General features: G+C 43.2%; 1 protein-coding gene and 1 pseudogene across 30 annotated transcripts in view; both read left to right on the plus strand.

The window, feature by feature from the left end:
* The window catches only part of LOC102931528 (protocadherin gamma-C5), a 361,684-nt gene that overhangs the window by 283,127 nt on the left and 59,580 nt on the right, over positions 1 to 18,977 (plus strand). The window contains exons 1-2 of one of the 30 annotated variants that reach the window (XM_043552920.1): positions 14,428 to 17,073; positions 18,182 to 18,280. The exons of 24 other annotated variants lie outside the window; for them this stretch is intronic. In XM_043552920.1, the coding sequence (XP_043408855.1) occupies positions 14,656 to 17,073; positions 18,182 to 18,280 (2,517 nt within the window). In that variant the 5' untranslated portion in view covers positions 14,428 to 14,655. 5 more of the 30 variants (XM_037907148.2, XM_043552926.1, XM_043552924.1 and 2 more) reach the window with 5 other exon arrangements.
* Positions 1 to 18,977, plus strand: part of LOC102936717 — a 274,924-nt pseudogene that overhangs the window by 208,725 nt on the left and 47,222 nt on the right.

The following is an 18,977-nucleotide window of genomic DNA, read 5'->3' on the forward strand; positions in this document are numbered from 1 at the left end:
GATACTCTGGTCTGTCTTGCCACCTAGGTAAGCTTACCTCTCTGATAGATAGTCCCTTATCCCAAAAATCATAACAATATTCAGGTTACTCCCAGTCCCAAAGGACCAATCACTTACCCCAGGTCAATGGCACATTGGATCCTTACAATGCAGACAGCACTTGTAGCCAGGTCTATAGTAAATTAACTAATGATTTATTAAATAGATTTATTAAATTTTTTTAAGAAAAAGAAATTAGAGTGTTATTTACAAGATTAAAGCAGATAAACGTGCACTGACAAATGAGTTACAGTCTTAGGTTTCATAAGGTGATAGAAGCTGCTCTAATATGGAAGCTCTATATGTCCTTTAGGGCTAACCTTGGCTATGCAGCTGTGGATCCCTTGCTTATTCTTAGAAATCTTGCCCTCCCAAAGTCCAAGCTGCAAAGAGATTCAGTTTCTTCTTGTCAGAGGTCTCCATGCCCTTCCCCCAGAGTTCAAACTGATGGGAGGAGTCCACATGCATGTCTGCTCTTAATGCCTGTGAGGGAGGACTAACAAATCAACAAAGTCTTTTGTCCTCTGATGTTCCACAGTGGTTTGTCTGATGTCTATAGCCCTTCTTTGTTGGGAAGGAGCTAACATCTCCTGTGGTAAACTAGTATTTCACACTTGCTTCTCTTCTGACTGGGGGAGTTTACAGTTTCAGAACAAGCACTTTTACAGTTACAGAGCAAATGCTTAAACATTACTTTATAATATGGGGTACAGAGATTATAAGTGAGATTAATGTATGCAGCAATTTACAAGCATTTCATAAAGTCTAAACATTAAACACATTTTCATAAATCTAATAATACCTGTTTTAACAATACTAATACACAGGTGAGCCAGACTGGTTTCCAGCTATGCATTTATCAGTGTTCAGTTGAGGTCTACTGGCCATGGCATGGTTTTTAAAAACCAGTTTTTCTACACTTTCCCAAAATAGAAGCATGTACTGGATATCACTGGAATGCTATAACTCCTTTTCAACAGCAACAGACAGTGCTCCTATTTCTAGCCTGCAAGAAGTGGACTCTTCCTATTCTCACTGGCTATTGACTACTATGGGCCCAAGGGCCAGTGTTTTTATTGTATTTTATTTCTTTAATTTTTATGTGAGGAAGGTCATATACCACTTTGGAGGGGAAAGGGAAACATGAACTTGTCTGGTTGGTAGTCTTAAAATAGTGATTTAGTTTTAGCTTCTCGAATATTTACAATGTTAGATGTTTTTGCCATGGAATAGGTGTATTAGTGGTCAGAGTGTTCAAAAGTATACACCAAGCTGTAGTATTATGTGATTTTATTCACCATATGTCTCAGCAATTGATCACATTGACATTACTAGTATGCGTGTGTGTCCCATATGTGTGATTTGATATTTTAAATGTTTGCATTATTGGAATATATATTCCCCTTGAAGTAGCATTCTTCTAGTAGCAATTCCAATAGCTCTCCATTGTTCTAGATATTATAAAACTTTGTTTGAAGACCACCAGACTCATAAATATATAGAGTAAAAATTATTTTATCACCTAATAGATAAAGCCAACCCATACATAGCACTCCTGAGTCCTTTATTTATATTTAATCCACAGTGCAAGAATGGATTTAAACAACAAAAATGAACAAATCAAATAATAAAAAAATGTGAAATAGTACATCTACTGACATAGAAGTCAGGTATAAGTTTACTACAAAGATATAAGCATTTAGCAATTGCACAATGCATCATCAGAATGAAATGCCCAGAGGATAGTTGGATTTGAGAAACATATATCTCATATATATATAGATAACTCTGGACCAAGCTATTTGTAATTCATAGTCAAGTAAACAAAATAAACAAAATTAAACCACTAAAACTTTATAAGTAACAATCAGTCCTACAAACACAAATTTTATTCCTTGGGAATACTTCAGATTTATGTACATAATAATGAGAAAACAGCATATTTATAATGTGAACTCTCAAATGAAAGTACTTGTCAAAAACTCCAGCGTGAAGGTTCGGCAGTTATTGATTGAGACTCTGAGCACTGCTGTTCACCAATCAGGGAGAGAAACGTGATGAGAGATCCAACCAGCCCAGCCTGGCATTTAGGCAGCACAGAACACAGAGCTCAGATTCACACTCACCCAGTGTTTAATTTGTGCCAGGGTTTGCCAGGACTGAGCCCCTGAACCTCTGGGCTTGATAGGTCAGTTATGAAAGTAAAAAGATTGCTTGAGCCCCAGCACCCCTTTTACTACAAATGAAGCATTGCACTCAAGGGATCTGGACTGAACAGAAAGGAACGATATTCTAGGAATGAACTTAGCTTTGGTTTAACTGTCAACATTACAGGTAACGTTCTGCCAAAGACAGAATTAAAACACAGTCATTCAGTGGAGGAGAATCAGGAGCACCACATCCACACTGGCACAGGAACTGTGACCACCTACCTCAGGGCAGGCTGTCACAAGCAGGGCAGACACCCCCAAACTGGTGATGTGTTCTATAATTAGATTTCACCAAGCCAGTAACAAATGTGAACTCCTGGATAGGGTGACTAGACAGCAAATGTGAAAAATCAGGATAGAGAGTGGGGTGTAATAGGAGCCTATATAAGAAAAAGACCCCAAAATTGGGACTGTCCCTATAAAATCGGGACATCTGTTCACCCTACTCCTGGATCACAATGCCAGTTTTACCATGGAGTCACAGACAGTCCCCTCAGACTCTCCAGTCTATCTTGTCACCCCCACAAACTGGACTTTGTGATAGAAGGTCACTTAAACCAAAAATCACACTACATCAGGTTGCTCCCAGTTCCAGGAGACCAGTCACTTACTTCTCATTAATTGGTATTTTAGATTTTACACCAAAGATAGTGCTAGTAGCCAATTCTATAGTAAACTAACTAAAGGTTTATTAGCTAAGAAAAGGAAATAAGAGTTATTGAGCTGTTAAAGCAGGTAAAATATATCTACGGGTGAGTCACTGTTTGGAACTCCAAATGGTGACAGTGATGTACTAAGCTGCCAGTTTCCCAAAAGTCTTTTCAATGTTCCCAAATTCTCTCTGGGGATCTCTGCTTTGCATCTGGTACGCTTCCCTCTAAGAGTCGAAACAGTCCAGAGATGAAAGATCTTTCCTTGAATCCATACTTTTTGCTTCTTCTCACAGAAAACAAGTTGACAGTGTCACTAGTGTGGGCTTTTCCTTTGATGACGGAGAGTGAGGAATGCATTTTGCATCTTTGACCTCTGATCCTGACACACAATGACGACTTGCTTTGAAATTAGCAGGTTTTTTGTTAAATTTCTTCATTTGCATTTCACAAGGCTTCTTGCTTGTTTGATGGTTCATTTGATGGGTTATTTAGTTACAGGGGTATCCACAATGTAATGTTTGCTACTACACTGAGATACATATAAGAGAAAACAATGCAAGTAACGTCCCACTAGTTTTCAAGTAGTTTAAACTCCAAATACACCCTTATACATTTAGCAATTACATTGATCTATACTGATACACAAGTGAATTCGCCTGGGGCTCTGGCATAAGCTGGCACCTGGTCGGCCAACGTCACACTAGTCAACTGAACATTTGGTCGATGGATACATCTAAGTCCATTATTGTTCCATAGAAAGGAGATCTCCTAATTCCCTTTTAACAATTCTTATGAAATATACGTTTGTTGCAAACCTGGTAGTTTATTTAATCAGCGAGACTGGAGAGTTTAATTGCCTGAAATATTACACACAAGTGGAAATTCGTGTATATTTTTGGAAACATAGATTTCTAACGACTATACATTTTTAGTGCAAAGTAAAATGAATATTTTATAACAGGTCTCTACAATGTTATTCTGCAACCCAGTTTATTTCAGTCCAAAAAGGGGTTTTGTAAACTTTCATGACTGAAAGGCATAGACATTGAAAATTCATAAACATTACATTAGGCTATGTAAATACATATTTATGATGAAGGACGGTTTCGACATCATTTTAGGTTTCCTACAATAGTAATTTTCTTTTGTCCTAAATTTGAGCCTTGACAGATTGAGAAATATGTGTGACAGATTATACTAATGTGTTTTTCATGGAATTGTTAGCATTTGAAATTAGATTCTAAAACATTTTAGTAACGTTTAGCTAAGACAAATTATATGTTTCCATAGTATATGTATTAATAGTGATCAAATGGCTAGTTTAAATTCATTCCGTCTAGTAGGCATGTAGTTGTAGCTAGATTTACGTCACATTGGTGTAGGAATATTTGACAGACTTACTCTAGCTTTACATAGTAAGAAAACTTTTGAATACAGAAGTTTAAGGGAAACATTTTTGCCTTTTCTGAGATGCCCTATATTTTGTATACCTGAGAGAGCTTCTCGGAATTTTTTTTTTTACTCCGTTCTTTAGTGAGGTTCTATGGGGGAATATGGCCAACTGTATAATTACAGTAAAGTGTAGGAGAATAGAAACTTTTCGTAGTTATTTTGGAAACACTCTCTTCTGAGGAGACAGATTACTTTGAAAGAAAAAGACAAACTAAAGGCTCTAAAAGTAATTACTGAAATGGTTCCATTCAAAAGTTTAGACAGCGGTTTAGAACCCACAATGGCTCGTGTCATTCTAATTTTCTATTGCTTTTTGTCAAACTTGAAAGAACTATCCTTATCTGGATCTCAGGCATGTGTGTGTTCTCAGGGGATGTGATTATTTAAACGAAGTCATTGTAAATGCTGAAAAGTTCTTTTACCTATTTATGACATATGTGTGCGCGCACGCGCACACACATATATACATACTAACAATGTGAAAGAAAAGTCAAGAAAGTATAAGGCTTACAATATTCACAGACTGATAGGAGCACAAAAAAATACACAAAAAGCATGTCGAGTTGACATCTACATTTCTATACAAAGATACATTTTTGTACTTGATAATGGTTTCATTCTCTTCTATACAATTACAATATAACTTTTAGCTATACAGAATAATCCACAATAGTCACTACAGCTGTGCCGGCGCCTTGATAAGATCGCTGCTGTTGCAGTTCTCCGGCTGAGACTCAGAGTGCCGCTGTTGGCCAATGCGGAGCCTGGGCTGGAGCCGGAGATCCACCGGAGCCTCCTGCAGTGCGATTGCTCCGTCACACAGCGCAGATCAGAGAGAAAGCAGAGCAGAGAGACTCCACACAGTCTGTGCGGAGAAAAATAAACACCCCTTCACAGCGCTCTGAACAGTTAAACAATCCGGACTCCAATTACTCTTTCTTACCAGGGATTATATCAGCCTGATGGGGTTTTTCATTACCTGATCTGATTAAAAAAGAAGAGGAGAGACAGCAAGAAGAGGGCAAAGGTGACAGGAATGAGGATGGATACCAGGCACAGAGAGCCGGACCTGGTCGTCAGACAACAGGTACTGTTGTTTGCCTTCTTATTCTCTTTGTTCTGCCGGGGGGTCTCCGAGCAGATTCTTTATTCGATTCCGGAGGAAATGGCCAAAGGTTCCCTCGTGGGGAATCTCGCCAAGGATTTAGGACTGAGTGTAAGAGAACTGCCGAACAGGAAGCTCCGTGTCAGTTCGGAAAAGCAATACTTCTCTGTGAATGGAGAAAGTGGCAACGTCTATGTGAATGACAGGATAGACCGGGAGGAGATTTGCGGGATATCTCAACTCTGCATCATAAATTTCGAGACTGTGCTGGAAAATCCCTTGAATGTTTTCCACATAAATGTCGCAATCCAGGACATTAACGATAATGCCCCGCGTTTCTTAAAAGATAATATCAAACTAGAGATGAGTGAATCTACTTTACCAGGTGCCCGCTTCCTCCTGGGAAATGCTGAAGACCCTGACGTTGGGGTGAATTCTCTGCAGAGTTATCAGCTGAGCCCCAATCAGGATTTCATCCTGGAAGTCAAAGAGAGCCGGGATGGCAATAAATATGCAGAGTTAGTGCTGCAGAAACCCCTGGACCGGGAAAGCCAGCGCAGCCTTCACTTGATCCTCGCGGCTGTGGATGGGGGAGAGCCGCGGAGAACTGGGACCGCCCAGATATGGATTAATGTCGCCGACGCCAATGACAACCCCCCCATCTTCACTCAGGAGCTCTACAAAGTCAGCCTAAGGGAAAATGCACCGACGGGCTCCTTAGTGCTTCAGGTTAAAGCCACCGACAACGATGAAGGTTCGTATGCTCAGATCAGCTACGTCTTCAGCCACACTCCAGAAAAGGCCTGTCAGAAATTCAGTCTGGACCCAGAAACCGGGGAAATCACAGTAAAGGAGCCCTTGGACTTTGAGGAGACACGTGACTACACCCTGGTAGTAGAAGCAAAGGATGGAGGCGGACTAGTGACACACTGCAAAGTGGAGATCGAGGTTGTTGATGAGAACGACAATGCCCCCGAGGTAACACTCGCATCCCTGGCCAGCCCCATCCCCGAAGACTCCGTGCCCGGGACAGTGATAGCTCTGATCAAAGTTCGAGACCGAGACGACGGAGAAAACAGAAAGGTCTCCTGTCGCTTACAAGAAGATTTACCCTTTAAAATTATATCGTCTTCCAATAATTACTACAAGCTTCTTACAGACAGCACCCTAGACAGAGAAAGGACCCCGGAGTACAATATCACAATCACCGCCACAGACAAAGGCTCTCCCCCACTCTCCTCCCAGAAAACCATCCTGTTGCAGATCTCGGATATCAATGACAACGCGCCTGTCTTTGAGAAACCTTCCTACACCGCCTATGTGCCAGAGAACAATCCCTCGGGAGCCTCTATTTTCAGCGTAAACGCCTCAGACCGGGATCTGGACCGGAACGCCCGAGTCACTTACTCCATCCTGAGCAGCAACCTCGAAGAGGTGCCTCTCTCCTCCTACATCTCCATTAACTCCCAGACCGGAGCGATCTATGCGCAGCGCTCCTTCGACTACGAGCAATTCCGGGAGTTTGAGATGCAAGTGAAGGCCCAAGACGGCGGGTCCCCACCTCTCAGCAGCAATGTCACCGTCAGGGTGTTTATTGTGGATCAGAATGATAACGCCCCTCGCATCCTGTACCCTTCGCTCGGAGCCGATGGTTCCGCCTTATTCGAGATGGTTCCTCGCTCGGCCGAGGCAGGTTATCTGGTGACTAAGGTGGTGGCGGTGGATGCTGACTCGGGACACAATGCCTGGCTCTCCTACCACCTGCTCCAGGCCACGGACCCGTCGCTCTTCAGCATGGGGCTGCAGAGCGGGGAGATCCGGACAGCCCGCGCCTTTGCGGACAGAGATGCTGTGAAGCACAGGCTGGTCACCCTGGTGAAGGACAACGGGCAGCCGCCTCTGTCCGCCACAGTGACTCTCAACCTGGTGTTCGCCGAGAACTTCCAAGAGGCTCTTCCGGAAATGAGCGACCAATCGGGTGACTCGGAATCTCAGTCTGGCTTTACTATTATTTTGGTGGTAGCTCTAGCTTTGATCTCATTTTTGTTTCTCCTGACAGTGACACTGACCATTGTGATGAAATTGAGAACGTCAAGGAAACCCAAATTACTTCAGTGTTTTGGTCCTGACCCTTATTCCAAGACAGGCTCTATGTTCCCACCAAGCTATGAAGATGGGACTTTACCTTATTCCTACCAGCTGTGTTTGTCCTCAGACGGCCGAAAGAATGAATTCACTTTCGCGCAGCCTATTGTGCAGAGGAACGAGAATATTCTGTGCAGTGACAGCTCAGGGACGGTATTTATGTGCGATGACTCTAGCAACTTAAAATCTGAGACAGAGACTGTTGTGGAGGTGAGATTCCCTTTTCATGCATTATATATTTTCCTGTTCAACTTTGAATGAATAATTGTAAATGAAGACCAGACGTCTTCTAGTATAGGAACACATTGTGAAATAGGTGTCTGGGGGGGTTGTTTTGGTTTGGGTATGTTTGTTTGTTTTTAAGGCTTCTACCTATAGTGCCTCATGTGGTATCTAGGCGTATCACAAACATGTATGAATTTGTACTCATGACATTCCTGCTACCTAGAGTAAGGTTACCCCCATTTTACAGATGATGAATTTAAGTAAAATTAGACCTCCTGTTGATCACAAAAGAAGTCTGAAACAGAGTTCGGAATCAAACTCAAGACTCCTAAATCCCAATCCGCTGTTTTAATTACAAGATATTTTTCTTTCTTTTAAGAGTGAACATCCTTCCTCTCATTCAAAACATTTCCTTAGAATAACTTTATTCTCAAAAAAATCTAGATACCTGAAGTAAAAGATATATTTTCTAATAGTACAGAACAAATGTTTCAATTCATTTTAATGCATAATTTTTTAAAAAATAACCACTCTACATACTGCTTATTTTGCAGAAGTCTTCTTTGATTAATGTTCTACAACATCTTGGACAGATGATATAGTCATAAATATATAAAGATACCCTTTTTACTCCTCCAGTACCCCTGGAGGACTCTCTTTTATGTCGCTTATATAGCCTGGTTTTCAGGTGTGATATAAAAGCTTTCAATTATGCGGATTTGTGATGGCTTCATTGCTCACCTGTGGCAAAGCCATGAGTGAATCTTGCAGCTCCTCCCAGACGAGTAATGATAAATCTCTTTTGCCCTACTGTCCTATATTCCGTACATGGCCATACATCCCGCAGAGAAAGACTGTTTTTCAAATGTTTTGGAAAGTCTGAAAAAGGTAATTGTGCCCTTTCCCCCTATACCTACACCTATCAGGCCAGGTTGCTTTAATTCCCACTATTCCAAATGCTCTGGGATAATAGGGAGCCATCGAGTTTCTTAAAATGTGCTTTATAATTCTTGATATACAGAAATATATAATATTTAAAACTTTCCAGACTCATTTACCAGAACTAGAAGCAAGTGCTGGGTCACACTTTGGAAAGCTGTACGTGTTCTGCCCAGAGACCCTGAGTCTAGCCCTCCCGGTGGCGAGATTTCGACAATGAGAATTGTCACGGCTGTATGAATTGTCACAGGTGTATGGTAAATATTGACTGTCAAGGGCCTGGGCCCAGAACGATTGTTTTTAGGAGTAGCGAGGAGGGACATATTCCTCATTTTGGGGGAGGGGAATTTCCCTTGGCTGGTTGATGTTTTAGTGATAGCGGATATTTGAAGCTGCTCAGAGGTCTGGAACGTTAGGAGTTGTCCAGGAAGAGGGGACTTTGTGGACAAAATGCAGTTGACGTGCTCAACCGTGCTGATAAACGAAGGATGGAGGATCCTGTGATTTTATTTCTCACACGGCTTTTTAGTTTATCACATTGACATTACTACAACACATGTCGTATATATATTACATACACACACACATATATATAAAGGCCCAATTACCTATATATATATACATATACCTTGTGTGTGGTGTGTATATACATACACAAATATATGTACTTTTGTGTTTTCAGTTAGTGAATTATAGTTACATATCTTCCTCTTGTGTTAGAGTTTTCTGGGAAGCCAATAGCGTCCCTCTTTAGTAGCTATTAAATAACTGAGAGTGAAAACTGGAAAATATATGGAATACAAATAATTTTATATCCTCTATTAGATAGAGCTCACCCATAGATGGCACACCTGAGTTTTCTATTCATATTATAGCCATTGCGATATAAATGAATAACATGAATTAAGTAACGAACATGAACAGCCAAATATAACTGAAATATAAAAATATAATATTTAATGCTGCTAATGTACAACTCAATAAGAACTTTACTAAAAGAGCATATTAGTATATAGCAACTTAAGAGTGCATAAGTGCACCACCAAGGACAGTCAGGTGGGAAAGCATAGATTTAGACATAATAATCCTTGGCAAATCTGTTCACATGTAATTCACGCATAAACATATTAAAAACACATAAAATATTATTTCTACATATTTGTGCATAACAACCCAGATTCCTGACCACCAACATTTTTCTTCATTACTTGGGAGCATTTCAAGCTCTCACATATCCCTAACAAGGAGAAACCACCCAGGGTAGAATGTTGCCTATCAGATTAAAATTCCAATACACTATCAGTCTAAAAACCCCAGCAGGAAGCGCGTGCAGTTATTGGTTGAGACTCTGAGCGCCGCTGTTCACCAATCAGGAAGCGAAATGCGCTGAGAGATCCAGCCAGCCGAGCCCCGCTGTTTCACAGCACAGAACACAGAGATCAGATTCACACTCACCGGGTATGAACATTAAAAGGTGATATTCGCTGCAAGTGGCTTTGGTTTTAACTATAAATATTTTCGGAAACATTCTGCCAAAGATAAAATCCAAAGGCGGCGTCTCCAGACCAGCATGGGAGTGCCAGAAACGCAAAAGCTACGGCACTGCAAAGGGCGAGCCCTGTTCTGCTTTATGTTCGCTACCGTTTGGGAGTCAGCTTCTGGGCAAATTCGCTATTCGATTCCGGAAGAAATGGAGATAGGATCTTTCGTGGGGAATGTCGCAAAGGATCTGGGGCTGGAAGTAAAGCAGCTCTCAAACCGCGCAGTCCGCATTGCTTCCAGAGGTAGGACCCAGTATTTTGCTTTGAATTTTAAGAGTGGCCATTTAATAACCACAGAGAGGATAGACAGAGAGCAGATCTGTGGCGCGCTGGAGGAGTGTTTGTTAAACTGTGAGGTTATAGTGGAGGATAAAATGAAGCTTTATAGAGTTGAAATTGAAATCACAGATATTAATGACAATGCTCCCAGCTTCCAGAGAGAAGAAATTGAGTTAAAAGTCAGCGAGACAACAACACCGGGATCGCGGTTTCCTTTGGGTGATGCCCATGACTCAGATTTGGGTATTAATTCTCTCCAGAGCTACCAGCTCAGCAATAACAGGCATTTCTCTCTTGATGTGCAAACGGGAACCGATGGAGTTAAATATGCCGAAATGGTGCTGGAAAAGTCTCTAGACCGGGAAGAACAAGCTGTTCACGATCTAGTCCTCACAGCCACTGACGGGGGAGATCCAGTCAGATCCCGCACTGCGCAAATCCGCGTCATTGTTCTCGATTCTAATGACAATGCCCCAGTTTTTAGCCAGCCTGTCTACAGAGTGAGCATTTGGGAAAACGTGCCTGAAGGTTCCCCGGTTGTCACAGTAAAAGCCACTGATCCGGATGAAGGAGTCAACAAAGAGGTGAAATACTCTTTCCAAAAAATCACAGACAAAGCTTCCAAAATATTCCGCTTGGATTCTAACACGGGAGATGTAACTATTGTGGGAAATCTGGACTTTGAGGAAGCTTCATTGTATGAAATTGAGGTACAAGCGCATGACGGGGGAGGACTTTTTGGCAGGTCCAAAATTGTGATCGTTGTTGGCGATGTGAATGACAACGCTCCGGAAATCGCTCTCAGGTCTCTCATCAGCTCGATCCCCGAGGACTCTCCCCTCGGGACTGTCATCGCTCTTTTAGATGTACAAGATCTAGATTCAGGAGAGAACGGGGAGGTCACTTGTTCGTTAGCCAGCGACCTCCCCTTCCAGCTGAAGAAACCCTTCGAGAATTATTACAGTCTGGTGACAGACCGAGCCCTGGACAGGGAGCAGGTGGCAGCATACAACATCACAGTGACCGCCACGGACAATGGGACTCCTCCTCTTTCTACAGCCACCACGATCTCGCTCCAGATTTTAGACACGAACGACAACGCCCCTTTCTTCGATAAAACATCCTACACCGGTTACGTCACTGAGAATAACCCGAGAGGAGTCTCCGTTTTCTCCCTGAGGGCGAGTGACCCCGACTGGGGGGAAAACGCGAGAGTCACTTACTCCATTATTGAAGGAGACAGAAGCGAAGTGCCTTTGTCCTCCTCCATCTCCATTAACTCCGAGACTGGGGCTCTCTACGCTCTGCGCTCCTTCGATTACGAACAGTTCCGGGAGATTCGGTTCCAAGTGCAGGCTCAGGATGGGGGTTCCCCACCTCTCAGCAGTAATGTCTCCGTCACTCTCTTTATACTGGATCAGAATGACAACAGCCCGCACATCTTACACCCCTCCTTTCCCACCGATGGCTCCACGGGAGTGGAGTTGGCCCCTCGCTCCTCCGAGCCGGGTTACCTGGTCACTAAGGTGGTGGCGGTGGATGCAGACTCCGGGCAGAACGCCTGGCTCTCCTACCAGCTGCTGAAGGCTACAGAGCCGGGGCTCTTCTCTGTGGGACTCCACAGCGGCGAGATCAGGACAGCGCGCTCCTTTGTAGACAAAGATGCGCTCAAGCAAAGTCTGGTGGTTTTAGTGAAGGACAACGGGCAGCCCCCTCTCTCTGCCACGGCCACTGTCACGGTGGTGGTGGCTGACAGGATCCCCGAAATCCTCTCCGATTTAAGCAGTCTCTCAGCTCCTGCAGACCTTCAGTCCAGCCTCACCTTGTATTTGGTGATCGCTGTGGCTTCCGTTTCCTGCTTGTTCTTTACCTTTATCCTAGTGTTACTGGCCCTGAGGCTCCGCAGGTGGAGAAACTCGCAGCTGTTTGACTCCTCGAGTGTGACTTTCAGTGGAGTTCCCGTCTCGCAGTTTGCGGGGATCGATGGAGTCAGAGCTTTTCTTCACTCCTACTCACATGAGGTTTCTCTAACCACGGACTCCAGAAAGAGCCAACTCAACGTTACCAAATCAAACTATTCAAATACTCTGACCAGTCAGCAGACTTGTGAGAGAAAGGATCCTATTCTAGTTACTGAAGAATTAAACATTAGTTACGAGGATAAGACCTCAGTTCAGGTGAGCCTATAACTTTTGAGCTTTATCATTTTTTATCTGAAATTGTTGGTATCTGTGGATTTCTAGAAGGCTCATCAGTAAAGATACTAATTTATATGTTCGTATATTGGAGAGAGCGAGGGAAGGGAGAGTGTGTCTGTTTCTCTATAATAAACCGAGTGGTTTCCATTGAGTGTTTTGAGTGTCACCCGATGGCCCTGGCATTTTCTTTGCTATTGTCTAGAAAGCCAATGTCGTGCTATTTTTAGGTTTGCAAAATGAATTATTTTCTGGAATTTGTGTTACAAACAGGTATCTTAATATCCTTCCCTTATTCTTAAGAAACAGAGGTTCGTTTTCACCCTGACACAGTCTTTATTCAGTTGTGTGGAATAGTGTTCTTTACCGCAAAGATTACATGGGCCTGCATAGCTGATTATTTTGTTAGAAATTTAGCTTTCAAGAAAGTATATTACTGTTAATCTAGGACAACATAGCTTTTAAAGAGAGAAAGATTAAATCAACATTTTTCACATTTTTCTCAATAATAATGTTGTTGTGTCCTAATTTTGAGCCTTAACAAATTACGATGGATAGTGGCATACCGTACTGACGCTTTCACGTTTATTAATTAACATAGGAAAAATATTCTAAAATTTCTTAAGATCTTTTATTAAATAAGCATTATGTGTTTGTAAACCATGCGCATTAATACAGAGATAAGTGAATGACTGAAATATCTTTGGAGTTGTGGTTATATAGTTATAGATAATTTTGTTCTTTTTTATGTTGCCATCTTGAATTATTTAATTTATTTTTGCATCACGGGAAGGCCTTTGAATACAGGGATGTTACAGGAACATGGTCATGGTTTCAGAACGTTTCATGTTTGGAACACGTAAGCGTTCTTCTGGCAGCATTTGTGTTCCTGGGGTTCGTTCTGTGAGAGAAGTACGCCTACTTTTTAAATATAGTGTAGTTTACCACAACAGGCCTTTTTCTCAGCTTTTAGAAGTGTATGCACTGTTCCTTCAATGGGAGGGGTTTTCTCTTTTTTCTTTTCTTTTCTGTGTTTGTTTGATGTACAGGAAAACGAGAATTTTTTAGCGGACAAAAAGGACCTTAAGGTAAACCACTCAAAATTTGTTTTGCTCACAAGTTTATACCGACCTACTCTTCTCTTTTACAATATTAAAATATTTCTGTCAAATTTTTCAGAACTATTATTTGTTGGCGCTCACAGAAATCTGGGTGTGTGGGAATTGTGATTCCATATGTGGAAACAATTGTAACTGCTGGAACGTTCTTTCCTCTTCTCAGTAATAGTCCTGGGTATATAAAGATGTGCACAGTCACCCTTCGTACTGTTCCATTATTCCATTCCCCGTAAAATAGCGGTTTGGTATACTCTAAATTGAGTATATATATAAACTCACACACACAAAAAACATGAAGTCCACAGTCAACTGGGACGCAACTGTTCACGTTTGACAATGTTACAATGCTATAGATTTAGAATATAGTGTTTAGCAAGGGGGGATTCTTTCATTATAGTCGCTAGAGCTGTGTTGGTGCGGTGATAAGATCACTGCTACTGCAGTTCTCCCGTTGAGACTCAGAGTGCCGCTGTTGGCCAATGCGGAGCCAGGGCTGGGGCCGGAGATCCATCGGAGCCTCCTGCGCAGCGATTGCTCCATCACACAACGCAGATCGCAGAGGAAACTGCAGGGAGACAGTCACTGTCTCTCTATGAAAAGGAATCTCCTCGGAGCACAATGTACCCTTAAGCAGACAATCGGAGCTATATTTACTCTTCCTTATCGCGGATTACTTCACCCTGATGGGATTTCCAAACAACTAAAGTAATCAAAATAAAGCAAGAGATGAGAGAGTAAAGTTGACAGAGCCGGGATGGAAATCCGAGAGCCGAATCGGGCAGTCACACGGCAGGTACTGCTGTTTCTCTTCCTATTCGTTTTGTTCTGCGGGGCGGTCTCGGAGCAGATCCGTTATTCAATTCCCGAGGAAATGGCGAAAGGTTCCCTTGTGGGGAATCTCGCCAAGGATTTGGGGCTGAGTGTGAGAGAACTGCCCAACCGGAAGCTCCGTGTTCTCTCTGCAGTTAAAAAGCAACACTTCCTCGTGAATGGAGAAAGTGGCAAAGTCTATGTGAATGACAGGATAGACCGGGAGGAGATTTGCGGGACATCTCAACTCTGCGTCATAAATTTCGAGACTGTGCTGGAAAATCCCTTGAATGTTTTCCACATAAATGTCGCGATCCAGGACATTAACGATAATGCCCCGCGTTTCTTAAAAGATAATATCAAACTAGAGATGAGTGAATCTACTTTACCAGGTGCTCGCTTTCTCCTGGGAAATGCTGAAGACCCTGACGTTGGGGTGAATTCTCTGCAGAGTTACCAGCTGAGCCCCAATCAGGATTTCATCCTGGAAGTCAAAGAGAGCCGGGATGGCAATAAATATGCAGAGTTAGTGCTGCAGAAACCCCTGGACCGGGAAAGCCAGCGCAGCCTTCACTTGATCCTCGCGGCTGTGGATGGGGGAGAGCCGCGGAGAACTGGGACCGCCCAGATATCGATTAATGTCACCGACGCCAATGACAACCCCCCCATTTTCACTCAGGAGCTCTACAAAGTCAGCCTAAGGGAAAATGCACCGACGGGCTCCTTAGTGCTTCAAGTTAAAGCCACCGACAACGATGAAGGTTCGTACGCTCAGATCAGCTACGTCTTCAGCCACACTCCAGAAAAGGCCTGTCAGAAATTCAGTCTGGACCCAGAAACCGGGGAAATCACAGTAAAGGAGCCCTTGGACTTTGAGGAGACACGTGACTACACCCTGGTAGTAGAAGCAAAGGATGGAGGCGGACTAGTGACACACTGCGAAGTGAAGTTCGAGGTTCTTGATGAGAACGACAATGCCCCCGAGGTAACACTCGCATCCCTGGCCAGCGCCATCCCCGAAGACTCCGTGCCCGGGACAGTGATAGCTCTGATCAATGTAATCGATCAAGATTCTGGAGATAACGGGATCGTGTTTTGTCATTTCCAAGATGAGTTGCCGTTTAAAATAATATCGTCCTCTAATAACTACTACAAGCTCCTCACAGACAGCACCCTGGACAGGGAAAGGACCCCGGAGTACAATATCACAATCACCGCCACAGACAAAGGCTCTCCCCCACTCTCCACCCAGAAAACCATCCTGTTGCAGATCTCGGATATCAATGACAACGCGCCTGTCTTTGAGAAACCTTCCTACACCGCCTATGTGCCAGAGAACAATCCCTCGGGAGCCTCTATTTTCAGTGTAAACGCCTCAGACCGGGATCTGGACCGGAACGCCCAAGTCACTTACTCCATCCTGAGCAGCAACCTCGAAGAGGTGCCTCTCTCCTCCTACATCTCCATTAACTCTCAGACCGGAGCGATCTATGCGCAGCGCTCCTTCGACTACGAGCAATTCCGGGAGTTTGAGATGCAAGTGAAGGCCCAAGACGGCGGGTCCCCGCCTCTCAGCAGCAATGTCACCGTCAGGGTGTTTATTGTGGATCAGAATGATAACGCCCCTCGCATCCTGTACCCTTCGCTCGGAGCCGATGGCTCCGCCTTGTTCGAGATGGTGCCTCGCTCGGCCGAGGCAGGTTATCTGGTGACTAAGGTGGTGGCGGTGGATGCTGACTCGGGACACAATGCCTGGCTCTCCTACCACCTGCTCCAGGCCACGGACCTGTCGCTCTTCAGTATGGGGCTGCAGAGCGGGGAGATCCGGACAGCCCGAGCCTTTGCGGACAGCGATGATGTGAAGCACAGGCTGGTCACCCTGGTGAAGGACAACGGGCAGCCGCCTCTGTCCGCCACAGTGACTCTCAACCTGGTGTTTGCCGAGAACTTCCAAGAGGCTCTTCCGGAAATGAGCGACCAATCGGGTGACTGGGCATCTCAGTCTGGCTTTACTGTTATTTTGGTGGTAGCTCTAGCTTTGATTTCGTTTTTATTCCTTTTTACAGCGATATCGGTTTTAATTTTTAAACGTCGGAGACCTAGAACTCCCCCAGTTTCTGGATCTTACAATCCGGATCTTTATTCTAGTCTCGACCCCAAATTCTCTTGCAACTACAGCAATGGGACTTTGCAGTTACCTTATTCTTACGAGGTGTGCTTAGCTGCCGATTCGGGGCAGAAGGAGTTCACCTTTCTCAAACCGGGCCAAAAGGCTTTGACCGACATTCTCCTTTCTGCTGAGGATTCTGGCAGGGGGAATGACTCTGGCAGGGGAAACCTCAGCTCTGACAGCCAGGCACAGGTGAGACACCTTCCTGAAATGCAAGTCTTGCTAACGTAGAGAATATTTCTACCAGTAATCTAAGGGTTCCTGGGTAGTGCTTCCCTGTAGTTCTGCAGCAAGTATGTAGACTGCAAATAGAACCAAGTTTTACCTCATAAACACCTGTTCTAAGAGTTAATAGTGAAAATCCTGTGAAACTTTTCAGTTTCATTCTGATCAGCATCATCTGCATTATGATACTGGAGAAGTGAATGTTTCCATTCTCAGAATATATGGAAAGCTCTCAGCGTCCTTTATGGAAAACATTTTCATAGACTATTTTACTATTTTGAGTATTTTCAATGAAGAATACGTCAGAGTTTATTTGTTGTATGGGACCAACTACTACTTCAGACACTTTCACTCTCTAGTGGTGGAAAGTCTGCAGTCAGGGAATTATTCGACTCCGAAGGGAACTATGGTATGTTAGACCATTCCCCCGTATTGTGCCAATATTTTCCCTGCAGCATCCGTATTTTAGATGTGTCATATGACAGCCTTGAACATCTCCAGATGACATAATTCCACAATCTACTTTAGCAGATTGTTTCAAATGCCCTTATACTAACTATATTGTTGTAATGCAGTGATGTTGTAGCCATGTTGGGCCCAGGATATTAGAGAGATAAGGTGAGTGGGGTAATATCTTTTATTGGAATAGCTTCTGTTGGTGAGAGAGACGGTCTTTGGAGCTTACATACACTGGAAAGCTTATCTCTGTCACCAACAGAAGCTGATCCTCTAAAAGTTATTACCTCACCCACCTTGTCTCTCTTACACCTATTAGCATTTTTCTAATATTTAACCTGAGATTAACTTTCTAAATGTATTCCCTTTACTTCGGGTGTCCTTAAATGAAGACTCTTGACCGCCCTCCTCTTTGTGATACTATCTATATTTGTGTTGTATTATGTATTCCCGTCTTCGCTGAGTATTGCAAAAAAAAAAGGCATTGTCTGTTTCAGCTAGAATTTTAGTTTCTGTGGTTTTAAACGTATTTACCTTTTACAGTTTTGAACAGAATGTAGTTCTTGTGAAAGGTGCTTAACAACAGTCTTGGAGACTCAAATCCTCTTTTCATCCTCAGACCCAGGGCAGCAGAAGTGGACATTGCCCCTCCCCCCCATGCTGTATCCATCAATGTGCTCCAGCTGCGAACTGGAGGAGCACATCTGGGGATGAAAGGGTAATTTTGTCTCCATGGCTCTGTCTGGACTTGTCTTGCTTGATGATTCTGCCAAGTGTGTCAGTTAGAGTCAATTGTGATGATGGCTTTGATGAAAATGTTAAAAGGGAATGCAGTGGACATAATATACCTGGACTTTAGCAAGGCTTTTGACACAGTGCCACATGACATTCTGATAAGAAAGCAGGAGAAATGTGGGGCTGGCTGAACTATCATTAAGTGGATACATAATTGGTTAAGCAAGGGCAAACAAAGAGTAACTATGAATGGAATGTCAGATTGGAAGGGGGTCTCAAGTGTGGTTCCACTGGGCTCTGTTCTGGGTCCTGTGTTATTTAACATCTTTATTAATGACCTGGATGTAGGAATAGAGAGCATGCTGATCAAATTTGCAGATGACATAAAGCTAGGGGGCTGCAAACACTTTAGATGATAGAGATAAAATTCAATGGGATCTTGACAAACTGGAGAACTGGGCTATAAACAAGAAAGGAAATTCAACAAAGATGCATATAAGGTGCTATACTCAGGGAAGAAAAACCAAATGCACCAATACAGAATGTGGGATAACTGGCTTGGCAGCAGTACTACTGAAAAGGATCTGGGAGTTCTGGTGGATCACAGCATCAGCATGAGTCAACAATGTGATGCTGTTGCAAAAAAAGCAAATGCAATTTTGGGTTGCATTAACAGAGGC

This window comes from Chelonia mydas, chromosome 8 (assembly GCF_015237465.2).
Source record: "Chelonia mydas isolate rCheMyd1 chromosome 8, rCheMyd1.pri.v2, whole genome shotgun sequence".
NCBI lineage: Eukaryota > Metazoa > Chordata > Testudines > Cheloniidae > Chelonia > Chelonia mydas.